Below are 26621 nucleotides of genomic sequence, written 5' to 3' on the forward strand. Positions count from 1 at the left end.
CTCCTGCTAGCCCTCAATGACTAAGTGTATTTAAAATTGAGAGGTGGGCAACGACGTCAGGGGTGAGGTATACACCCTGATGGTGATTTGGACTCCGTGATTGTGCCCACCCCCAAGATCCTATATGTATGTGTAATGAGAGTGTGAATAATGTGAATGTCTAAGTTGTGGGATAAAATTGAGGCAGAGGCAGCCAGAAGGGGACAGGGGGGGGGGGGGTAGCCTCCTCTGCACCCTGGTGACATACCCCCACTCCAAGGCCCTGCATGTGTGGGTGGTTGTGGAGGAGCGGGAAGAGGGAGGCAGCTGGAGATGGGGAGGGAAGGAAGGGAGGGGCAGGTAACCCCTCCCTGGGGCCAGCTCCCCCGCTGACCCCAGTAGGCACTCCCACCCTCCGCGACCCGCCAGGGAAGGGGGGCCCAGGCCCATCAGACCGGGGCCCAGTGCAGTAGCGCCCCCCGGCTCCACAGAGCCCTGGACAGTCCACCCAACCCCACCACAGAGAAAACTGCACCCACCCCACCAACCACACATCTTCCAGACTACATAAGACGGTAAACGCCCAGGCTGAGATCTTCCTCCACCTCTCCTGTATCTCCCCCTCCTGCAGAGAGTTCCTGAGAGAAGAAAGCTCCTGCCAGATGTGACCATCCCCCCCACCAGTTGAAGAGCCCCCCAGGCGGCTCGATGCACCGGCGGCACCCTGCTCCAGGGCCGGGCCCCCATGCACCCACCCGCCCACAACCCCGGCAACACACCAACCAGGACCCGAGCCCCCGAGGCCCGGCCCGGGCCCCCGCCCAGAGACGGAGCACCCCCAGAACCTCACGCCCATCCCGGACCCACCCAGGGGCAGCCAGGTTGCCAGGTCAGTAACCCACGTCCGTCAGCACAGACCCTCCCCTAGCCCCGCTGCACGCAGCCGCGAGGAAACAGTCACCTGAGAGCCAACAGAGCCCTCAACCGGACGTGACCGCTACCCCGGGTTGAGCCCCCCAAGGAAGATGCCTCCGGGGAACCCCCCGACGCCCTAAGCCTGTCCCTACCCCCTCACCAATCACAACAGTGAAGGCGGGACCAAACTATGACCCCCCACCCCCACTAGGTGATGGAGCTGATAAAAGGGGCCCAGAGCAATTGATCTGATGTGGTGGCAGAGGCTGTGTCAAGACTAATGTAATCTAATAGATAATTTCTATATTGGTTAGAATTAAGATTATTTTTATTTTTCCAGTTCATGAGGACTGTTTTCTTGGCTATGCATAGGGCAGTGAAGATCATATGGGCTATATTCTTTTCTGAAGTGACATTATCTAAGCTGCCCAACAAACACACTAAGGGGGAAGTTGGAATGTTACATTTCAGACATTTTGATAAGTCTTCACATATCTCGCGCCAAAACTTTTGCACTGGTGGACAGAACCAAAGAGCGTGGATGTAATTGTCTGGTGTATTGCCTTGACAGTGTGAGCAGTTGTTGGAAGATGTAAAGCCCATCTTAAACATCCGATGACCTGTATAGTGCACTCAACATTGCTGTTCTACTGTAAACTCATATAATCTGTGGAGTATTACTCACAACTGCATGTTGGTCTGGCTCAACAGGAGGCTGCACCAGATGCAGTACACCATCACCATCAACTGATAGAATATGAGGTTTATACAGGTCACTTATAACTTACAAGGGACCAAATGGCAATTAACAAACATACCAATCACCTCACACTTCATTGTCATTATGCTCTCAAAGACAACCAAGACTGAGGGAAGGCAAAATCAGTCGGAAAATAACTTCACTACAAAATAATCCATTATGGTAAAGAGTTTATCAAATGAATGAGCAGCACTGCGAAGGTGACTGTGAAGAAAGGATGTATGCACATCATGTATTATTTTGGATTTACCTCTTATGTAGGCACTTGTGTCTTGCGGGGTTATTGACTCAGAGGATGTCCCCGCAGAGATGCCTTCGGCCACAGGGCGCCCACTGTTTTGGCTGAGGGCCAACTGCTCAGCCTCTGTGAGTGGTGGTGGTGGAGGACCCCCACCTGTTTTTCGGGCCTCCGCTTTTTTTCTGTTGGCTATAACGGGTCACATTTGAGCATACAGAGTAAGCAAATATGTACTTGTAATGTGCTCAGATAATTTCAATAAGTTCTTACAGAAAGAAAATTAATGTAGCCTCTAACTGCAATTGATTTACATGGGACAAACAGACCAAGCACTATGGCTCATAATACAATTACACCTCACCTGTTTGGACTATATTTTTATATTTCATTTTTACTTGCTGCCAGGAACGTTTGGGGCCTGTTGGGTTGCACCTGCGCTCACATCACATCACAAAATAAAATGTATAAAATAACAAATAAAATAACATATGATAAAATAACGTGTTATATGGGTGGAAATCCCTAGATCAATGTTTAAATTAACACTCACGCATTGACTCTGTCGGCTATGTTTTGCCATGCATGCTCCCTTTCTTTTGCAGCTGAGGCTGTGTTACTTTTTTTCCGTGGAATTTGCATGTTATCGGCATATGCTGCCATCAGAATTTCGGCCTCAAGCGCTGTAAGATACATTGACCGCGCCTTCTTTCCCTCCGTCTCCATGGTGACTCGCTTAATCTGTGCTCCACTAATCAGGGCTTTATGTATCCTCGTGCGTGTGCTTAACTTGGGGTTAAAGCAACTCCGCGTTGATTGAACTAATTGTTATCAGTCTTTCTGAAACCGAATATTCCGAGTTGGACAGTTCGGGGTTACTCAACCCTGAGTGTCATTTTTCACTCTGAGTTTTCTAAACCGGCTTCCTGAAATAGGGCCCTGCACTCATGTATATATCATGTATATATCTATCCACTTAGCTCTTTTAATTCTTATTCTTATTTTTATATTTTTATGACAGTATGTTTGCACTGAAGCACCGCAGCAATTTCCTAATGTTGTAAACCTGCTCAACATTTGGCAATAAAACCCTTTCTGATTCTGAGTTTACATTAGAAAACACAACAGTGAAGAAAACATATCATGTTTAACCCGAGTAGCGAAAGACCGCGGGGGTTTGAAGACGATGTGTCGGCTCAGATATTTGAAGTTCACACAGCTACATTCTCACCTGAAAATATGTTAAAAGTTTTTTGTGACCCAGAAAGAGAAATAAGAGTAATATTAAAACTAAGCAGCTGCCGCCATTGTTGTAAACTGGAATTGGCTGGGCCGCGCTATCAATTCTGTGATATGGTTGTTGTGAATTTTAGCACTACGGTTAGCATTTACAGGATATTGTTTTGTAGTGATATTATACAGGAAAACTGTTACTCAATAAGGCCCATTTACTAGTTGTTTTTCTCTTTCTATGTGACCCAAGAATTAATGTGTAAGAATCACAGGCTGGTACTTCAAGGTTGAAAATACCACAAGAGATCACCTCCTTATTCCCATCCTCCCTTCTCTATCTCTTAGAAAAGAGCTTGTTAAGGGCCAGGTGGTTTGTTTCAGAATTCACTAATGAAAGAACTCTGTATTCTATGTCTAGGAGTGTATTTTCTCTTGCTATGTCAACTCAAGATTTATGGTGTGAAAGTAGATGCTAAGGTTGGAGGGAAAACACCGACAAATCACTCTTTTACCTATCACTCCCTTGCAGAAGATGTTTATGTGAAGACCATCTGGTTTTTGTGTCAGAACTCAGGATGTAGGAGACCTCTGTATAAGATTTATTGTTCTTGTGAGTGCATCTTTGTTGCCCTTGCTGAACAAAGGATTCCAACTGTCAGAAGGACGCCACCCCACCCAGTGGGCAGGGTTGTAACTTGAAACTTGTTGACACACGAACCCTTCTGCCTATAAAACTGCTGCACAAAAGAATAAACTTTGAGTTAGTTTGGAATGACAATCTAGAACAGTCTCCGTGTCTCTTTGTTCTTCCAAACTGCTCCCGGTACTCCGGCCGGTACCGTGATTAACCGTTGATCATGCTTGAGAATATTTTGATTTTGTTATAGGTTAAAGGATGGACTCTGATGATTCCAGCCCACGCCTCAGAGAAACCCGGAACGGAGTTTCTTACAATGGTTTTTTTCAATTTTGTTGCCCGGGTGGAAATTCGGGAGAATGGGAGACTCCGGGAGATTTTCGGGAGGGGCACTGAAATTCGGTATTCTCCTGGAAAAATCAGGAGGGTTGGCATGTATGGTTGTGGCAACATCACTAACCTTGTCAAACACCTCAGAGTAAATCACAGAATATGACGAGCGTATGTTGAGGCGAACTGACGAGGAGGACAGGGACAGGTGCTGCTAGGGCGAGACTGACGTCTCTCACAGAGTCCTTTACTGCTGCAGGCAACGTGTTCAAATAGGGCAAAACTTGAGGTTTTTTATTTCTATATGATGAACTCTGCATTATTAAGTGATAAGAACAAGAAATCTGATGTCCTGTAATCATTATGATGCTATAATTTGAGATACAATAAATAAAATAAGTTTTTGTACAAAGTATCGGTATCGGATCAGTATCGTCCATACCACCCTGGATATTACTTGGTATCGCACATCACTAGTGTTTAAGAATCTTGGTGTTCATATTCATAACATGTTTACAGATGTATTTGTTATACTAGAAAGTCTTGGTGAGGATTATCAGGTGTGGTGTTCTAGAAGATTTGTACAATTACATTTTTATATACATGAGTGTGAACGACCATATTATATACACAAACACACACACACACAAAAACATTTACAAAATTGTTAAGGCGGGTAACACCAGAGGTTCAGTATGGCTAGCTTTGGTTATGTGAACTCCACATGCGGAGGTAATAAGGCACATATAACTCTTTTTTCATGTTAGCCACATGTAGGGCAGCTGTCACCTCACAGCAAGAAGGTTACTGGTCTGAATGGGTACCATGAGTATCTAAGTCAGCTAGGATAGGCTACCTGATAAGGAGACCTGGTTACAGATAATGGACAAAGCATATCTTACTTCTCAGCAGGTGTTCATAAAGTTTCCTCATCTTCATGAGGATGTCACGTGCAGCACCTTCCGCTGGTTCGATGTGAGTGATCACATCCCCTACTACACGGCCCTTTCAGTCAAACTGTCCAAGAAACAGAATTAGTTGGTAGCCCAGTGCATGTAGCTTTGAAACCTGCAAGAACAACAAAGAAAAACATGCAGCCAGTCTTTCATGTAAGCAAATTGATGTATAACAAACCTTTAAGTTTCACATCTTTGTTGTTTTATTGTCGTAGTTAAACAGTAATTATGGTGACCAAACCTGTAAATTTCTCTTTTGTCTCTCAGTTAATAGCCGATTAAATTAAAAATCAGAAGTAGCTTAAATTAAAATAGTTGAAGTTTTTTCTAGTTTGATGTCTTTAGTGTGATGATGTTATTCTGATGTGAATAGCTTTTTTATTTATGCTCTTTTATAAATTAATATTTTATGTGTTTAAACATGTCTTGTTAGTTTCTTACTTCATCATATTCAAGGAAACATTGATAACTGTGATAAATATAGAATTGTCTGGCAGACCAACCCTAGATCAGAACTTTGAGACTTACTGACAACTGGGCAAAAATAACCACCCTGCTCGCATTTGTTTTTTTTAACAGAAGCAGCCCAGATGCTGTTTTTAAGCTTTTCTTGTTTGTTTTCTTGTTCCTTTACGTTCAGGCTGCCCAGGCATCCACTGCATGTCTCCCTGTTGCAGGTGTTTGGAGCCTGACAGGAAGGGCCTGGTTTGGTTTTTGGCTTTGTCATTTCTGCAAATGAAAACGAAACATTTAGGGATTATTTCAGGTCTGTTTTTGTGAGATGATTACATAAATAATTTCTGAGCAACGAAATTACAAATATTATGAAGGAGTATTACACCACATTTAGAAAAAAAAATTAATTATGAGATTAAAGTCTTGAATATTGAATTCATTACAGAAAAATAAAATTTGCTAAAGTAGAGCATTACTAATGTTAACTGGGTGGCCAAGCTAGTGTATTTCACATGGGAAAAATTACAAAAGAAAAAAAAACTTCTTGGTACACTGACTGCTCTATGAAAATATTTAATAATGGATTGGATTTATATAGCGCTTTTCAAGGCACCCAAAGCGCTTTACAATGCCACTATTCATTCACACACACAATCACATACTGGTGGAGGCAGCTACAGTTGTAGCCACAGCTGCCCTGGGACAGACTGACAGAGGCGAGGCTGCCATATCGCGCCATCGGCCCCTCTGGCAAACACCAGTAGGCGGTAAGTGAAGTGTCTTGCCCAAGGACACAACGACCAGGACAGAGAGGCCAGGGATCGAACCGGCGACCTTCCGGTTACAGAAAAAAGGCACCGAAATAAAATGGCTTCCCACCCCTAAAGCTACAGGGTCAAAATAAAAGGCCCATTTACACTATTTACAACACAGCGAAAAGCTTCTCATCCTAGAAAACAGATTCACACGCAGCCATATGGGAACAGGGAGTGGCAGCGAAGGGTGCCCCGGCCAATTTGTGTCCGGCCTCTCCCAGTCCTCCACCAATGGTCAGCCTCCACCTGGAACTTACATAACACCAACAACACAGAAAACAAACTTTGAAAAAATGTTTGTCTGAAGTGAAAATGCAAAAAAACACTTCATGAAAATTGCACCAACTCATCTTCATGGAATCTGTTACTGATACTAAGTGAGCAGGTAAAACAGGTCAGACAGGTCTCTCTTTACAGAACTAAACATGCATAACAGACGCCGTGTGAGCTTTTAGGATTGAGAAACATTTAGTGATCTCATATGGGCGATACATTTGTGGCGACAAACAAATTGTGCTTGCTGTAACTCTGGCCTAGTGAGTTACAATGAGTAAATGAAAGAAGAACAGTTTCTTCCAGGTGTTTTTATTTCTTGCTTTCTTCTTTACAAGATATTTAATTTTTGTAGACTTTAAACCCTGTAATATGTCTGGGGTGGCTGTAGCTCAGGCAGTAGAGCAAGTCACCTACTCCAGGCTGCTTCAGTCTCATGCCAAACATCCTTGGGTAAGGTCTTGATGCTCAGGCTCAGTCATCCAGGTAAGTAAATCCCAAAACGTTGATTCTGTTCATCTGGATGTTTTCAGTGGGAGAAACATTTCGTCACTCAGTGACTTCTTCAGTCTCAGCTGACTGCAGGTTTCCCCAAAAGTACATTGCACAATGACTGAAACTAACACTACTGAATTAACAATGGGACAACTACTGATCAAAGCCCATTGATTGAAATCTCAACCTAATTTCTTTGTTTCAGTGTATTGATTGTTGCAAAACATTTTTTGATGACTTCTTCACGTTTTTTACAAAGAGGACTTTAACTTTAGGGGAAAAAACATCAGAGCACAGATATGGTGGGATTTAACATCTTGATGTCTGAGTCCATATTTCTCAACAGAAAAACAAGCTAGTGTTACCTGACACATTTTTTTCCAAACCACACCCAGTCCACATATTTCACAGGCAGAACTGGAGTTTTTTTTACTTTCACTTTAGCCATCTTGGTGTGAAGACACAACTGACTTCAGCAGGTAAGTAATACCTAGATACCTAAATGCTTCACCGAAAGAAAACAAGGGAAACTACTGACGTAAATACAATTTTCAATGTGAGGGAATAAGTGGTGATTTTTGTTTTGTTTGATCTCAGCTGACACTTCAGATTACTTCTAGCAATTTATATAAGCATTTTTGTAAAATTCTTATATGATTACATACTTTTATAGAGAACATGTCATTCCACCTCCAGAACCAGATGCTTCATGACATTCAGTCACTACTGGTTACAACAGGTAACCTTCTGTGTAATCATAAATTATATACTTGTGAGTTTTCAGTTATTTTGTTTGTATTTATTGTCCTGGTCCTGGGTCTGTGACCCAGTGAGTTGCACTGTTTATTATTTATTTCCCTCATGTTATTGCTGTCTGTATTTCTAGGTCCTAGTGTTGATCCCTTTGCTCCTCGTGTTATTCTGTGCTCCCCCTGTTCTGTGTCTACTCATCCCTGCCTGTGTGTTCCAGTGTAGTCAGGTCTCTGTGTAAAGCTTGTGTCTCTGAGTCTGTGTGTGTTGAGTTTCCTGTTTTATTGTGAAGGTCTGTGTCTCATGTATTCTGTTTTACTTCCTTGTCTCGTCTTGCCCAATCAGTTCCAGCTGTTGCCACCTGTTCCTCATTCCTTCGTGTTTCTGCTTGTGTATTTGTAGTGCAGTCAGCTCGTTCTCATCGCTGGTCCGTCTGCGATGTCTCCTGGAGTCTCCCTGTGTTTCCTCTGTTTAGGTTCCCCTTAGTTTCTGTGTATGCCATTCTCCGCTCCTGCTGTATCCTGCGCACCTTAAATAAAGCTCACTTGCATCATAGGCAGTGCTTCCATTTTGGGTCCTCGATCATAACTCCACACGTCTGCCGCCGCAGCCGTGACATTTGTATATATTTTTTCTTAAATAGTTTGAATTTTGAATATGTTTTGTAAAATATGTTCATCAATTGGTAAATATGCAATGGAAATGTGTTTCAAACATAGAAAACAGCTGTAAACACTTTGATCTTTGTAGCACTCACAGTTTGTATTAAACCTTTACATTTGGAGAAATATCGCCATGTGAAACACTTTTATCTTATTTTATTAATCCAGGCACAGCTCTACTTTAATTCATACCTTTTGAACTGTCAAGTTAATCTTGGTGTAAGGAGACATTGGAGACATCAGCAGGTGAGTGAACTAGAATGAAAGTAAATTCTTCCAAATTAGATATAAATGAAGCTTGTCGATAATGTATTTAGAAAGTAAATCACTGATCACACCCAAAACTGTCAAATTAATTATTATATCAAAATTTTAGATGAAATAATAGTACAAAGTAATACTAAGGGGCAATGCGTAGGTGATATTTTTTAAACACCAAATCACAGTTATCAGCCATATGAACATTTTCAAGCAACTTAAAGAAGTCCAGACGCTTTTCTTTCCAAGCTCCTTAGACTACGATGACCTGGATGACTGAGAACCTCTTAACTCTGAACTTATATTATGTTAATATTAATGATGATTATGCATAAATTACATGCTTCTGCTTCTTCCATACTTATCACTTAATTTAAATACTAATAATTAAAAATGGCATCATAGTTAAGGTTAAGATTCTTTTTGGTTAGAAGGATTCATTTTCTACAGTCGCCTTGCTTTTGGAGTGTGTATTTGTCAGTGTTGTGTTTATAGCATCAAGCACTTTCCCCTCTACAGGTCAACCAGTCTATGGTGTTTTCAGCAGAGTGACATCATGGCCTTTTCAGAATCTGGTGAGTCCAGTCATCTTCACTGAGATAACACACTGCACTGACACTTTGCAAATATTTCACAAGCACTTAGACAAAAAGAGTTTAAATATCAACATCTTTACGGGCTTGTGCACGAGTAACCACACAAGCTGGGTACAGCTTCAGCGTCAACGAAATGTCTGGGGCCTTGTGACTGACGGGATTATCTAGAACAGTGGTTCTTAACCTGAGTTCGATTGAACCCTAGGGGTTTGGTGAGTCGTCTCAGGGGTTCGGCAGAGGCTCCGCCGTGACATGCACGGCTCATTTTGTGCACCAGTAAAACAAAATCTATGTCTTGAATTTGAAAAAAAAAATCATATTTTATTTTTCACTATAGAGGGGTTCAGTGAATGCGCATAGGAAACTGGTGGGGTTCGGTACCTCCAACAAGGTTAAGAACCACTGATCTAGAACCTCCAGACTAGGACGCACTAACCCACCCCAACAACACGCAAGGTTAGCAAGGTTGGGCATACTGCGATGGGAAAAACTCCTGAAACAAGTTCTGATTTTATATAAACCCATTGAACTGGTCTGGGAGCCATCTCTATTCCACGCAGTACAACATTAAAACCACATGCAGTCTGCTGAGAAAGGCAAAACACTAGAAAGAATTAATCTGAGCACCTCCAGCGTCTCTCAATGCGCACTGGTTTCAGGTCAGTGTTTCTATTACTTAGTGAGACCAAACCATCAAAGATGAACGGCACCTTACCGCCACAACCAAGCAACTCAGGATTGGATGCTACTTTCACAAAGGCAATACCTTTAGTTTGCTGAGAATTTAATGCTTCAGGTCCAAACAGTTCACAATGACATGTCCCGGTTTATAACAACACGAAATTCATGACTCTTTTGAACCTAAAGTTTTAGCCATGCCTGCCTGCTGCACGGCACTGAGCCATGACTTCTCATTAACTGTGAAAAAGGATTTATGGGTGAGCACATACTCATCAGCAAGAACAGCTGCAGTTGCTAAAGTGTTTACTTTCTGCTCATTCAAGTGTAAAACTACACTCTCTGGAAGGCCCTTTTTAAAGTCTTCCAGTGACATCAATTCACGCAGTGATTAATAATCATTGGCTTTTAACGCAGAGTACTACTTGTCAAAAAGGATCCCTTTTTCCCTGGTAAACTCCCCATATGTTTGGGAGGGAAGTTTCCTGTTGCCGAAATTTCTGCCTGTATGCTTCAGGGACCAATTCATAGGCCTGAAAAACAGCCGATTTTAAACTGGAATAATTCAAATGTCCTGTAAAGGAAGTGTGGCCACCACCTTCTGGGCTTTGCCAGTCAGATTACACTGCAATAAAAGGGGCCATATATCACTCGGCCACTGCAAAGTCGGGGTAGAACCTGGAAGAACAGCAGAGACAGATGAGGCTTGTGGCTGAGACTCCAGCTTACGCAGCCTCACTGCTTTATCTGCTTCTGTCTCCAAGCAATGGATCTCAAGCTCTAGCTGAACTCGCCTGACCTGGGCCTTCTCCTCAGCCTCCAAATGGAGCCGTACCAGTCGCACCTTTAACCGGCCCCCAATCCATGCTTCTGAACTTCCAGAGGAGAGGTGATCATAGCCAGGGAGCGTGCGCGGTGTCTTCGCCCACCCATCTCCCACACCATCCATACTAGAACCATCTTTATGGTCGCTCTCAAACAAGGAAGTTCGTCTTAGCTCACCAGAGCCTTCAGGCAGGTAAGAGGCTTGGATCAAACCAGCCTCCACCAACTTGTCTGCTACTAGTTATTTCAGCTTACTCTTACAGTGTTTTAAGGACACGAAGGACACGAAGCAATCCGCAGCAATTCACACTTGTGGCAGCTATCAAGGAGCTCAACAGATGGAGCAGCTAAGAACCAATCCAAACAAAATGCAGCCAACATGGTGCTCAACCAGGGAGGAGGGCAGAGGGGAAATAAAGGTAGCAAAACACAGGTTCTCACTTTTTCACAAATGGAATTCTCCTGATGGGGGAAAAGGAGCCCCGGACGAGCCCCTACTTATGTTACGACCCCCTCTGCTAGGGAACTTGGAGGAGTAACATACATAACCCCTCACACAGGAAACTAAATGAAGAAAATATTTTATTGCAGAGGCACCGTAGGGGTCTGGTGCAGTGTGTCGGGCAGCAGCCAGGAACAAGGCCCTAGCGGACTAATCCCCTGCTACCAAGACAAGAAATTGGGACATGGAATGTTCCTCTCTGGTGAGAAGGAGCCTGAGTTAGTGTGTGAGGTTGAGAGGCACCGAATAGATATAACTGGCCTCAACACACAGCTTGGGCTCTGGAACCAGTCTCCTGGAGAATGGATGGACTCTGTCTCCAGCTGGAGATGCCCTTGGTGGGAGGTAGCAGGCCGAGGTGGGTATTCTATCCCCTCAGGTTGCTGCCTATATGTTGGGTTTTTTTCCCGTGGACTAGAGGGTTTGTTCCCCGCGCCTTCGGGTCGGGGAATGGGTCCTGACTGTCATCTGCACATATGCGCTGAATGATGAGTACCCAGCCTTCTTGGAGTCCTTGGGTAAGGTGCTCCACCTGGGGACTCTGTTGTCCTACTGGGAGACTTCAATGGTCATGTGGGCAACGACAATGAGACCTGGAGGGGCGTGATTGGGTAGAGCGGCCTCCCGGATCAAAACCCGAGTGGTGTGTTTGTTTGTTTTTTCTTTCTTTCTTTTTTTAAAAACCTTTATTTAAATGGTAAATGGCCTGTATTTGTATAGTGCTTTACTCCTTTCTGTCATCGTTGTATTTTTACTCAGTTGTATATAGTATTTGTATTCTATTTTTATCTTATTGTATATTTATTTTATTGTATTCTACTGTATATAGTATTTTATTCTATTCTGTACAGTTGTGTACTGTATTTATTCTTATTGTATTCTAATTTTTGCCTCATAACATTTGCACTGTCCACTTCCTGCTGTGACAAAACAAATTTCCCACGTGTGGGACTAATAAAGGTTATCTTATCTTATCTTATCTTAGCCCTATGCACCCCAAAGTGCTTTACACTACATTCAGTCATCCACACATTTAACCAGGAAGATCCATTGAGATTAAAAACCTCTTATTCAAGGACGACCTGGCCAAGATAGGCAGCAGGAAGAGTCTCACAGTTACAAAAGTTACTCAATTAAACACAGCCAGCAGCAACACCACACATGCAAAAAGAAATAAAAATTAAAAAAATAAAAATAAAATTAAACAAAAATTCCAAATTCTGTTAAAATGACAATCAGTCTAATGGAAACAGTTTCATGGATTCTTAGTTTACATTTAAAAGCACTTAATGAAAATAATTCAGTCATTTTCCAGTCGTTCTGCAGGTTGTTCCAAGCACAGGGTTCTAAATTCAGTTCGGGCAAATGGAACAGAAAGCAACAAATAACCTTGTGGATGAAGAGGATAGCGACCAGCATGCTTCATTGCAAGCTGGGAACATATATAAGAAGGCAGCAATCCCAGTATTGCCATAGAAATAAAACTGCATAAGTGAGAGTTCCTCCGACTTGCCAAAGCAGACCATCCTACCTGAGAATAGAACTCACAGTGGTGAGTCTGAAATGTACGGTTAGTGATGAACATCAGATCAACCATTTGAAGAAATTGAGCAGCAGAAGCATTCATATATAGAATATCCCCATAATCCAGCACAGGTAAAAATGTTGCAGCAACAAGCCGCTTCTTTGTATTAAAAGAAAAACCCAGATATTTCTACGTGTGAACAAACTCTATTATATTACCCTGAAGAGTGGTTACTGATGGAATTGTTTGGGTCCATTTCCTTGATTTAGAAAACAACACTAGCTTTGTTTTGCCTGAATTGAGAACAGTTGTTGAACAACAGTTGAGTTGCTCGTTTGGCTCTCGGCGAAGGCGGTCACACTTTTCTCCTCTCCTCTCCCTTATCTTCCCTGCTTAGCTTCTTATGTCCTTGTCTTGTCTCGTGTTTTTATTTCTCCCTGGAACACTCTCTCACAGTCTGTTTCTAAAACCTAAAAGAGAATTATGGATTTGATCAACTGGTCTCTGAATGCAATTGACACACTCTTCTCAACGAGAAGCCCCGGGTCAGGAGAGTCCGAGTGCCCTGGAAGGACTTTCCCTGCCGGACACACGATGGACGGGTGGCATAACTGGAGGGTTGTGTGCCTGGCGGGACTGTCGATCGAGGACGTTAAAGATATCTATCTATTTGGAACCATGATAACAGGGTTCTTGCTGATCGGAGCTGGCTTGGCCCTGGCTTATCGAAGAATTAAGACAGCGGAACCAGCTGTGCAAACCCCCCCAAGGCTGCCCGCTGGGATTGAAATGTTGGGACAAGGTGCAACTTCTCAGAATGGGCTCCCTGAGTGCAGCATGGTTAAGATCTTGGAGAAGCTTACGGCTGCCATGAACACTCAGAATAAGACCTCTGAGTGAAAGTTGGACCACATCGTGGAGCAGCTCACTGCAGTCGTGAGTTCTCAGAATCTGCTCTCTGAGCACAAGAATGACAAGACCACGGGGAGCAAGTTTGATAACATCATGGAGAAGCTCGCGGCTCTCCAACGGGAGATTGAGAGACCAATGTCGGTGTCGGAGTGTTAAAGTACAACTTTGAAATTCTCATGAGTTGTTTGTATAAAAGAAAAAAATACCATCTAATTGCGGCTATCCCTTCGGCGCCAGCTGTGGGCTCAAGGCTGGAGCCGTACAACAACACCCTGATAACGACTGTGTTTAGACTGTTCTTCCCATTCCATGCAAGGCCACCTGGGTTGGCTGGTAGTCTGTTTACTTAGCCTGATAGTGCGAAGGACACTGTCTCAGCTGAACTATGGACACACACACACACATACACTTACACTGATAAGCACTCACTCTCCCCCCTCCCCTTCCAACGCCTTCGATGCTTGACTCCTCTTGGGGAACACGAGGCGGGTCGGGGAACACGAGGCAGGTCTGGGCCCGCGCTGGAGAGACGGCGCAGTGGCAGGATGGCTGCTGTGTTGCCTGGGATTACTCCTCACCCCCTACCCAACCCTGTTGCTGGTCACGTGCTCCATATTGTTGTGCTGTGGACATTTATGTGCTTTTCTGTGCGGAGGAGTTTTTTTGTTTCCTGTTCTCATGCTGTCCTCCTATAGCACAGCATGAGCAGAGGTCTCTTTTTTTTCCTCTTGTACTTTCCCATTGTAGTGTACATTTCAGTGTTTTTCTGTAATGCAACCGTTCTCTGACTTGTATCCCCATGTGATGTCTGTGTTGTGTGTGTATGGTCGGGGGGCGGGTTCATTCCACTGCAGGGCACCCTGCCACTGCATGTGGCGAATAAAAGCTTTAGTTTAAGCTAAAGTAATGAGTACTGGACAGGAGAAAATGTTTTCTGCAAGAAGTCAATGGCTTGGACAAGAGTTGAACCACAGCTGTAAATAACTGTGTCATCAGCATAGAAGTGCAATGTTGCATCTAGCACATTTAGACCAAGATTGTTTATGTAAATGATAAATAGAAGCGGACCTAATACAGAGCCCTGTGACACTCCGTTTATTTCTCGGACTTATGGGCAAATCCCATTTTGTCCATAACGAGTACCATGTTCGAACATAGGGGTTTCCATAAGTGCACATGGCACCAGGATGCCCTAGGTCACAGGTCGATGATGGATTTTGTAAATGTATCACTGGACCTGTAGCCATATGTTCTGGACACTCTGGTAAAGAGTTGGGCTGAGATATCAGCTGATCACGACCTGGTGGTGAGTCGAATCACACGGACAGACCAAGCACACCTAAAAGTACAGTGAAGGTGCGCTGCGAATGCCAGGCAGAGGCTCCAGTCCACGAGATCTTCAACTCACAGCTGTGGCATGTGGAACGTTGAGGCAATAAGTCAGACTCCTGGTGGGAAATGGCCTCCAGTTTGCCTGTAACAGGCCGTGGCCTAGTGTGAGCAGTGGGGATGAGAATCAACATTTTCAAATTTCCACCATGTTCCTCAGTCGGAAAAGTTTGAAGAGCCCACTCTGGGTCATGGATGAGATCCTGTCCCAAGTGGAGGATTTTAGGTATTTTTAGGTGTTGTTCACAAGTGACGGGAGAAGGAAGCAGGATATTGAGAGACGGATTGGTGCTGCAGCTGAAGTGATACGGATGCTGTACCAGTCCATCGTGTTGCAGAGACAGCTGAGTGTAAAAGGAAACTACCCACACCTAACTGTAACTGGGGACTGCATTTAGTAAATACGGTCCATAGTTTCACACACACACACACACTGCGACAACATGGTGAGAGATGGATGGATCAGTCGACAGTGAGATAATATTCAAATTTGATGGCAGTTGTTAGGTGTCACTTGAGTCTGTAACATTAAGTTTTCTGTCTGTGCTGATCCACCTGTAACCAACTAAAAGATATAGTCAGAAATATTTTAAAGAACATTTTTCTGGTCTATTTAGTTATTGAAAACTACGTAATGAAATGTGGTAAATAGGAGTGAGATGGACATGTGTGTTCTCATTATGAAATTTTTTTTTTCAGCACATGAACTCAGAATAATGCTGTTTGGAAAAAATGATGACAAGAAATCATCCCTGGAAAACCTCATCACTGGAAAGAAAAGATCCATTGTGTCTAAAGTCCTTGGAGGAAAGCAATGTCACGCTGCCTCTGGAGAGTGGAACGGGAAACCGTTAACAGTAGTCAAAACTCCCGACATCTTCAGTCTGTCTGTTGATAAATTGTTAGAAGTGATGAAGAGCTGTGTGAGTCTCTGTCCTCCTGGACCAAATGTTCTGCTGCTGTTAGTGAGATCTGATTTCTCTGAAGAGGACAGAAAAAATCTGAACTTGGTCCTCAGTGTGTTTGGTCAAGATGCATTTAAGCACTCCATGGTCATCCTGACACATAATGAGAGAAAGAGTTCCTCAGTGGAAAGACTCATCAAACACTGTGATCACAGGCAGGAATATATCAGTTTTGACAAAAAAGACATTCCCATATCTTACTCAAAGTTTATGGAAAAAATGAATCAAATAGTGAGTAAAAACTGGGGAAAATATCTCATGTTAAAAGAAGAGGCTAAACCCACGAGAGTGAAGTCCAGTCTGAACCTGGTTCTGTGTGGGAGGAGAGGAGCAGTGAAGACTTCAGCAGCCAAGGCCATTTTAGGTCAGACTGAGCTTCATTCAGTCTCCAACTCATCAGAGTGTGTTAAACATCAGGGAGAGGTGTGTGGACGTTGGGTTTCCCTGGTGGAGCTGCCTGCCTTGTATGGAAAACCTCAGGAGGCAGTGATGGAGGAATCATTCAAGTGTATCTCCCTCTGTCAGGCAATCCATGCCTTCATCCTGGTCCTACCTGTGGCTCCCCTCACTGATGAAGACAAGGGAGAGTTAGAGACCATCCAGGAAACATTCAGCTCTCGGGTCAATGACTTCACCATGATTCTGTTCACCGTGGACTCAGATCCTACAGATCCAGCTGTTCTTAACTTTTTCAAGGAAAACCAGGACATCCAGAAGCTCCTTCAGACTTTTAGACAAAGACATGTGGTTCTCAATATCAAGGCTAAACAGCAGAGGGATAGTTTGGAGACCATGCTTCAGACTGTGGATAAAATGAGCCTGTCTGAAAAGAGCATGGGCAAACCACACTGTTATACAGCTATAACCTTGCTACATGCACAAATGGAGAAAGTCTTACAACAAGAGAAAATCATTAAGAGGCAACAAGATGAAGCTAAGAAATTGAAGATGAACATGATCACAGGTAAGCACAAATATTTTTCTTAGTCTGATGTCCTACAGTCTTGACATAACAACCTATAATAATAAATATAAAACTTTATGTTTATGTTTTAGGCGATGAAGGTGGAGAACAGGACTCAGACTGTCTCAGGATTGTGCTGATTGGGAAGACCGGCTGTGGAAAGAGCTCTACAGGAAACACCATTTTAGGAAGAGATGAGTTTAAAGCTGCATCAAGTCAAATATCAGTTACACAACAATGTCAGAAATTACACGGTGAGGTGGACGGTCGTCCTGTTGTTGTGGTCGACACTCCAGGTCTGTTTGACACAAGTTTGACCAATGAAGAAATTCAAGAGGAGATGGTGAAATGTGTCAGTCTCCTGGCTCCAGGACCACATGTTTTCCTGCTGGTGATACAGGTCGGCAGATTCACAGAAGAGGAGAAGGAGACACTGAAACTCATCAAGAAATTCTTTAAGAAGGATTCAGAAAAGTTCACCTTTGTTCTTTTAACCAGAGGAGACGATCTGGAGCGTCAGGGAGAGTCTGTTGATGATTACATCAAGAACAAATGTCACAGTTCCTTTAAGAAGCTGATCTCTGACTGTGGAGGAAGATACCATGTGTTCAATAACTCTGAGAAACAAAACCGCACACAAGTCAGTGAGCTGATAGCAAAGATTGACACCATGGTGAAGGACAATGGAGGCAACTACTTCACCAATCAGATGCTGCAAGAGGCTGAAGTAGCGATACAGATGAAAATGGAGAGCATTCTAAAGAAGAAGGAAGAAGAGATTCAGAGAAAATACAATCAAGACATGGAAACCATTAAGGAAACAATGGAAAAAGAGAGAAAACAAATGGAACAGGAGAGACAAGAAAAAGCCAAAGAACTCCAGGAAATGGAGGAGAAAATTAGACTCGAACAAGAGAGAAGAAGAAAAGAAGAACAAATTAGAAATGAAGAAGAAATCAATAAGAAAAAGGAAGTAGAAAGATATCGGGAGAATTTTAACAAACAGATTGAAATTGTGGATAAACAAATTCAGTCAGAAAAAGAGGAAAAGACAAATGTCGACAGAAAGCTGGAAGAAAGCAGAGAACAGCTGAGAAAACAACAAGAAGAGTGGGAGAAAGAACAGAAAGAATGGTGGGAGAAACAACGACAAGAAGAAGAGACGAGACGAGAGGAAGAGCAAAAAATCAAAGAGCTTGAAGAAAAGTACAAACAAGAAAAGCAAATATATGAAAACAAACTTAAGGAGGATCACCTCAGAAGAGAACAGGAGGAAAAGGAGAAGAAAGAACTGGAGGAGAAACATAAGAAAACCCTGGAGGAGATGAAGAAAAAACATGAAGAGGACGCAAGAAAGGCAGCTGAAAATGCCAATGAATCCCAAAAGAAACTTGTGGAGGAATTAGCTTATCAGAAGAAAGAATATCAGAAGGAAATGAATGAGTTACTGAAACATGTCATCAAAAGGAATTCCAGTTATTACAGGATCAAGAGATTACTGGAAAAACAGGAAAATGAAATGAAGAAAGTGAAGGATGAGGATAAAAAAGAGGAACTCCAGGAAACACATGAAAAAGAATTAGTTACGCTTATGCAAGAAATCTTATCAGAAAAGATCAATGACGCATCAGCCTGCAGCGTTATGTGATAAGAAACGAACAGTTTCAGATGCTTCATTTTATGTCAGTAAAAACAAACAAAAATGAATCAGTACTTCTTTAAAGTTCTGTATACTTCCCCATATTTTGCAGCACATAGAAAACACTTCTGCCTGGACATTCATTATTTTCTAAAGCTAAATACATGTATTCATATCCAATGAATACACAAAAAACAATCTAACAATATAAGGGTATGTTACAGAACTCCATTTGTTAGCTTACAAAAACACTAAAGACAAGTTATTATACAAGCACTTCTTCACATAATTATGTAATTTATTTCTGTCTCCAATTACAATGAACAATCACAGCAGAATTTATTAGTTCAACACAAATCTCTGATGTCAGATGCAGCCAGGCCACAAAATGAGCCGAAAAGGGGAAAAATGAATTATAATAGTAAAAACAGTCAATAAAAAAATCACAGTGGATCGACATGTTATTTGATTATTACAGTAAACAATATGGCAGAAAGCTGTAATACAGTTTTGTGTGATCATAATATACTTCGACTGCTAGTTAATAGAGACTTAATAATGAGACATGTAACTATAGTTGTGTCTAAATATGAAAAGACAGTGGTATAATACAGCTGTTATCACAACACAGTATATGTGTATCAAGTAAGACTGTACTCAGACTGGCTAATATTATATACTGTATTATTAAAGCCAAACGTGTGGATTCCCTGAGTTTTATGTCCCTGAGTTGTTAAGTAACAATATGTTCATTTATAACCATTACTACTTTCATAAATATATGTTTGATTAGTAAAGAAGGCAATTTATCATAAATGTATGAATAAACAGGCGACAGGAAAACGTCTTTAGTTTTGGTCATTAGAGACAGTTTGGTTTTCTTTCAGTAAAAAAAAAGATTTTTATGACTTGAATGAAATTGAATGTTTACATATAAGTCATTCTATTTTCTCTGTGACCTTTAAATTACAAATATTACAGCATTAACTTAATTTTTAATATATATTAATATCAATTAAATCAATAGCATATTGTAATAAAATGCCTTTAATGCTTTGATTTTTTTCTTTGATTACTGATTCTCCAATATGTTTTTGTTTCATAATTAATGACATAACTGAGACTGATTTTAATGATATGTCGTTTGCTTGTTTCATATGGATTATTTGATTTTACTACAGTTCTTGTCTGTGGTTCAGTGTGGACTGTTGTTAAATGGTGAAGTCCAAAACCTTTTTTCAGTAACTTCATGTCTTTCTTGATGTTTCATCAAAGTAAACATTGAATTAATATCTCCACTTACACTGATGTATGTTTTCCATTTTAACTCCCAGATTAGTGATGATTGGTTTAACAAACTGTGTCAAAGAACCAAGATCCATAGTCGTGGTCTCAGAAAAGCCACCAAAAACCGTCACTTCTGTTTTCTGCTCATTAAAATGCAAAAAGCCCAAAGCCATCCAGGCCTTTAATTTATCAAGACACCTGAGCAGGGAGTCTGCTGATAAACCATTTATCTTTTTAATGAATCCTCGAGTCATCGGCAGAATAATGGAAAACAATTCCATGTTTCCCGTGTGGTGGCAGATTTCTTTATCCTGTGTATTGTTCACATATTTTAATCATATCACATTAGTAACAGTAATATCACTTTCTCACTTAGTTGTATGCATGTGAACTACAAATGGGCCTTATGCTCTACCACACACACTTGCCACAGTGAGGCCATTGTAAGTTCATGGGAGACGTTAAACAGAGACTCCTGTTTTAGATGATGGACAAGCAGAAAACAAGGTCATAATTCTCTCTGTGAGGGAGGAGGTTTTAAGGATGGGGGCTATGGGATAGTATGTATGCGCATTACTGAATATGTATAGTAAATATGTATATCTAAGTGTGTGTGTGTATATATACATATATATAAAATTAAATTAAATTAAATCTACAGAGGTCGGCAGTTGGAAATGTGCAAAACGAGTGGCATTTATATACAGTGTGGAGTGCATAATGTTGAAGTTCTGGTAAGTGAAGGTGAGGTGTCCATGACGTGTTCAGCAGTCTGATGGCCTGATGGAAGAAGCTGTCTCTCAGTCTGCTGGTTCGGGACCCGATGCTGCAGAACCTCCTTCCCGATGGAAGCAGTCTGAACAGTTTCTGGCTGGGGTGACTGGAGTCCTTGATGATCCTCCCCGCTTTCCTCAGGCACCGCTTCCTGTAGATGTCCTGGAGGGAGGGAAGCTCACCTCCAGTTATCCTTTCCCCACACCGCACTACTCTCTGGAGAGCTTTGTGGTTGTAAGTGCTGCTGTTGCCGTACCAGGTGGTGATGCATCCAGTGAGGATGCTCTCAGTGGCACAGTGATAGAAGGTCCTGAGGATGCGGGGGCTCATGCCGAATCTTTTTGGTCTCCTGAGAAAGAAGAGGCGCTGTGGCGCCTTCTTCACTGTTTTGTGTCATGGTCCTGGGTCGAGCAACCCAGTGTTTGAGTTTATGTATCTTTTGTATTGATTTGTGCCTTAGCTTAGTTCACCTAGTTAATTTCTAGATTGCTGTTTAGTCTTGTTGTCTCCCCCTGTACTAAGTCTCCCTGGTTCATGCGTCATGTCTGCGTGGTTATGTTTAGTTCATGTCATGTCTAATCTCCATGTTTCCTGTTTTACTTTGAAAGTCTGTATTCAATGTCAGTGTATTTAGTTTCACCCCTCCTGTCCTGTCGTTAGGTTCATGTGTGTCAGCTGTGCTCCCATGTGTGTCATTTCACCGGTGTAAATCCAACAATCACGTGGGCAGAACTCAGCAGCTATGCACACAAAGAAACCACTGCGCCTGCAAGAGTTTCTCTTTTGCTCATGCGCTTTATCCGTGCACTTAAACTAAGAAACACACATCAGTCCTAAGAATCAGATCAAACTGTTTCTTTGTCTACTGAGTAAACCTCAATATATAATTATATATATTATATTATTGTGTCCAGCCTGTTTAATCATCAAGCACCAATTCTGTTTACATTATACATGCTTCCCTTAGGCAGCATCATTAGAAGAAATAGCATACATATACACTGCTATGCAGATGACACCCAGCTCTATCTGTCCATGAAGCCAGATAACACACACCAATTAGTTAAACTGCAGGAATGTCTTAAAGACATAAAGACCTGGATGGCCGCTAACTTTCTGCTTCTTAATTCAGATCAAACTGAGGTTATTGTACTCGGCCCTGAAAATCTTAGAAATATGGTCTCTAACCAGATTCTTACTCTGGATGGCATTACCTTGGCCTCCAGTAACACTGTGAGGAACCTTGGAGTCATTTTTGCTCATTTTGCTTTGGCTCTTGACAGAGGCGGTCACATCTCTCTCCCTCTCCTCCCTTAGCTTTCCTGCTTGGCTTCTCATGTCCTTGTCTAGACTCGTCTAACTCTAACCTTCAGAGAGTCTCTCAGTTTTGTTCTCGAAGCCTAAAGAATTGCATGTCACGTCCTTTTTACATGGTGGAAGATGTAAAGAGGGAAGGATGTAAAGGGTGCAGGTAACTGTATGTGCAACACGCAACATGTACGTGTAACTTACTAAGATTGATTGATTGATTTTTGACCAGGATATGTCCTTCATTGTGCATATTAAACAAATATTTTCTTCCATTTGTACAATATCTCTAAACTACTAGTACCATATCACCCTATTAGAGCACTTCACTCTCACACTGCAGGCTTACTTGTTGTTCCTAGACCTTCCAAACTACAGACCGATCTCTAACCTCTCATTATTATCCAAGATCCTGGAGAGACTAGTTCTCTCCCAGCTCCAGGCGCACTTGGACACGAACAATATTGCTGAGAAATTTCAATCTGCTTTTAAGCCACTGCATAGCACTGAAACAGCGTTGGTTAGAGTTCTTAATGATATTCTTGTAATTACTGATACTGGACGCTCTATGGTCCTAGTTTTACTGGACCTCTCTTCGGCTTTTGATATGGTGGACCATAACATCTTATTATTAAGACTTGAACACACTGTGGGTATTAGAGGCACTGCCCTCCACTGGTTTAAATCATACCTCGCTGACAGGTCCTTTTCGGTTAACTTGGGCACCTTCTCCTCTTCCTCTGCACCAGTCTGTTGTGGTGCGCCTCAAGGATCATTTTTAGGCCCTATTCTTTTCTCATTGCACCTAGAGGGAGCAAATACAATCTTTGAAAAATACAATATCGCCTTCCACTGTTACGCCGACGACAGATCTATTTTGAACTTACTGATGACCTTACTGTGTCCCTGCACTACTTTCAAGAATGCATGCGTAAGGTCAAAGAATTGTTCCTGAGTAATTCCCTCGACTGAGACTGTGGTGTTCAACAGTAAAATCCCTCGTGCCCAACTCTGTGCTGCCCTGGGTCCCTTTGCTAGCTTTTCTTGTGACTTTGTCAGTAACGTGGGTGCACTGCTGGATAGCTTGTTCAAAGTCGATAAGCAAGTGTCTGCTGTAGTGAGATCTAGCTTCCACCAACTGCGCCTTATCTCTAAGGCTAGGCATTATATTCCGCACGAGGACCTGGAGAAGCTTATTCACGCTTTTGTGACCTCCAGGTTGGATTATTGTAACTCCTTGTACTACAGTCTTCCCTCTTCTCTTCTTCTTAGACTGCAAACAGTCCAAAATGCAGCAGCCCGCCTCTTGACTGGTGCCAGGAAATTTTGCCCTATTACTCCTGTTCTAGCTAGCCTGCATTGGCTGCCCATAAAGTACCGTATTCAATTTAAAATATTACTCCTTACATTCAAAACTATTAATAAATTAGCGCTGAGTTATCTTAGTGAACTTCTCAAACCACATACTCCTGCTAGAACACTCAGATCTGCCACTCAACTACTTCTTACGCAACCCAGATCTCGGCTGAAGTCTCGGGGTGACCGTGCGTTTGCTCTGGCTGCCCCGGGACTGTGGAATAACCTTCCTCTCGACCTCCGCGCATCTGATTCTATTGCACTGTTTAAAACACGACTAAAAACCCACTTATTCAATCTTGCCCTTCCCTCTAGTTAACATTTCTTTTATGATTTTATATCATGCACTTTTATGCTCATTTAATTCCTTGTTTGTTCTGTATCTGTTGCTTTCCTATGTATCAGTGACAGCTACCTGCTTGCATACCTAGTACTTGCTTTGGTCCTATTTCTGTTATCTTCCTTTTATTCTCTATGTTACTTGGCATACCCTTGGTTTTAAGTGTGCTTTATAAATAAAGTTCGTTATTATTATTATTATTATTATTCTCATTATTATTTAAAAGTAGAATGGGAGGCAGAGCCTTCAGTTTTCAGGCCCCTCTTCTGTGGAACCAGCTTCCAGTTTGGATTCAGGAGACAGACACTATCTCTACTTTCAAGATCAGGCTTCAAACTTTCCTTTTTGCTAAAGCATATAGTTAGAGCTGGACCAGGTGACCCTGGATCCTCAATAGGCATATGCTGCTGGGGGATTCCCATGATGCATTGGGTGTTTCTCCTTCACTCAACTTTTTTGTTTGTTTTTACCTCTCTGCATTTATTTGTTAGTTATAATTAACTTCTGTTCCTCCCCTCACCTGAACCCGTCGCAGCAGATGATTTTAGTGATATTTGTAATAATCTGATAAACAATTTTTCTGTGTTTTAATGAATTATCGCTCATCAACAGCTCCTGTTAGAACCAGTGAGGAACAAAAGTTGCTCCATGCAGGAAAGCTGTGTGCAGCAGATCACACATTTTCTAAATGTTCACCATTGGTCAGGCATTGCTATCAGCGTAAGAAGGAGACAGAAGAAAATACAAAGTTTATAAATTCTTCTTTTACTCGAGCAAACCAAGTAGAAACAGAGAGCATGTTTCTCTCATAGTTAGGAGCTTGAAAGAAGTGACTGAATGGGTGGAGAGTCTCAGGTATTTAAACCCTAGTGGGGGTCGTCCCTTAAGAGGTGGTTCTTAACCCACTATTAACCATGTGTGCCGTCACATGAGTCAGGCGTAGGTCATTACCTGTTTCCTGCCTTCTCTGTATAACTGTAGAGCCTACAAAATTAAGCACTTTGAGGCACCTGTTGTTGTGATTTTCTGAAAATGAATAAAGTTGAGTTGAATCCAATTCAATTAAGTACACGTGTGTACTACATGTGATGTTTTATATACTGTACCAGCCATGATAGAAAGAAATAAGATGTTGGTACATATTTAACATAATTGGACTTGATGTGTAAAGCGCTTTCGGTGTTATGTGACGGCTGTGTGCAGGCAGGAAAAGGACCCAAGGTGCAGACTCCGGAGGCAAAACTTGAACTCAAAACAGCTTTAATGCTGAACTCAAACAGGATAACAAAACTGAGACTACAAAAGAACCTTACACAGAACACACACACAGCAAGATAAGGGTAGATCACAACCATGACAAACTGAAACACAGGGCTTAAATACACAGAGGGAGCAATCAGGGAATGGACAACAGGAGGGAAACACAGCTGGGACAAATCAGAACTGACGAGACAAGGAAGCGTAAACTGAACACACTGAGATAAGACAGAGACCTTCAAAGTAAAACAGGAAACACATAACACAGACTGAACAAAGACACAGACTCACATGCAGGCACTACAGAGGGAACAGAGACGTGGGACCAGGGCAGACACAGACACTGACTGGACACGGGGATATAGCAGACAGGGGAGACAGCAACTAAGGATAACACAGAGACAAACCATAAGACATAACTCTAACAAAAACCCAAAGACTAGAATTTATAAATAATATAATAAACTCAAAAACCCTGGGTCAACGACCCAGGCATCCTAACATTTGGGTCCTTAGGGACTAGTAAGGTGCTATACAAATACAGGCCATAATTATCCCTAAAGTTTCCATTTCTTTGTATTTTCTCTCTCGTCTAATTTTTGCCAGTCTCTCTCCATGAATTTGCTTTTATTCGTTCATTTTTATATTTGTGAGTTCCTGTATTGACTGTTGTTATTTTCTGACTGCCAATTTGAAAACTTTGGTGAAAGAAATATGTAGAAATGCAGGAGGAGGAATCAGCAGTGATCTGATCACAATAGTTATTGAATGCATCCACAACACTGTAGTTAGATTTCCAGGGAGATTCAGTTCAATTTTATTTATACAGCACCAACTCACAACAACAGCTGCTGTATATTGTAAGGTAGACGCTACAATAATATGGTGGCATGTCAGGTTACATCGTAGTGTTCAGACGAGTTATTATTATAGGATTATTTATAATGTTTCACTACAACACTATAGTGTTTATAGTGGAAGGTACAGGTTTGCTGCTGAAGCATAAATACACAGTTAGCCTTCAATCTGATGGATGTCATCACATGAGGCCAAAAGCTGAAGTATTAATAAAATTACATTTTTGACTGGTTTGGCCTTTTTGTTTGTTTTCAGGATTCTTCACTCAGTTTTGCACAGGTCTGGATGAAAATGTCATCCATGAGGTTTGGCTCAACTTTGAACTTGGAAGGATTATTTACCAATGTGGGATTCCACATTCTGACTTATATCAGAATCTAGTCAAGAACAGCTCTAGTTCTTAGTTACTTTGAAATTATTTTAAGGTTTGAGAAGACTGAGCAATAAACAATAATTTAGACGTATATTAACTTCACAGTAGTGCTCAGTGGAACTCTGAAAATGATCACTGTGGACATCCTCAGTCCTCTGATGAAGGGGAATGTCCTTCCATGACCAAAGCAGCATCTGAACTCATTATTATTAAATGTATCCAGTCAAAGCTCAAGTGACTAATTCACAACATGATCTGTAAACTCAAACATAACATTATCAACATGAAGCGTGTATGAAATAACCAACAAGAGACTCAC

At 41.9% G+C, this 26621-nt stretch overlaps 1 protein-coding gene across 3 annotated transcripts; it reads left to right on the forward strand.

Moving 5' to 3' along the window:
• The first annotated feature begins 6843 nt into the window (after nt 1-6843).
• Nucleotides 6844-20051, forward strand: LOC113034390 (GTPase IMAP family member 8-like). Of its 3 annotated transcripts, none has more exons than XM_080308956.1 (5): nt 6844-7075; nt 8665-8742; nt 9274-9329; nt 15881-17110; nt 17203-20051. In XM_080308956.1, exons 3-5 carry the CDS (start codon nt 9311-9313, stop codon nt 18756-18758), a joined length of 2805 nt encoding a protein of 934 aa, XP_080165082.1. In that variant the 5' UTR covers nt 6844-7075; nt 8665-8742; nt 9274-9310; the 3' UTR covers nt 18759-20051. The 3 variants fall into 3 exon arrangements, with proteins under 3 accessions (XP_080165082.1, XP_026044696.2, XP_080165081.1); XM_026188911.2 differs by lacking the exon at nt 6844-7075 and adding an exon at nt 7508-7563; XM_080308955.1 differs by lacking the exon at nt 6844-7075 and adding an exon at nt 7777-7823.
• The last annotated feature ends 6570 nt before the right edge of the window (nt 20052-26621 follow it).

Source organism: Astatotilapia calliptera, chromosome 12, assembly GCF_964374335.1.
Source record: "Astatotilapia calliptera chromosome 12, fAstCal68.1, whole genome shotgun sequence".
Lineage (NCBI taxonomy): Eukaryota > Metazoa > Chordata > Actinopteri > Cichliformes > Cichlidae > Astatotilapia > Astatotilapia calliptera.

What these genes read in the sequence shown, in the direction of transcription:
- LOC113034390 (XM_080308956.1), top strand. An exon ending in GAAGATGAACATGATCACAG is followed by an intron (nt 17,111 to 17,202) that starts GTAAGCACAAAT and finishes TTTATGTTTTAG; the next exon opens with GCGATGAAGGTGGAGAACAG.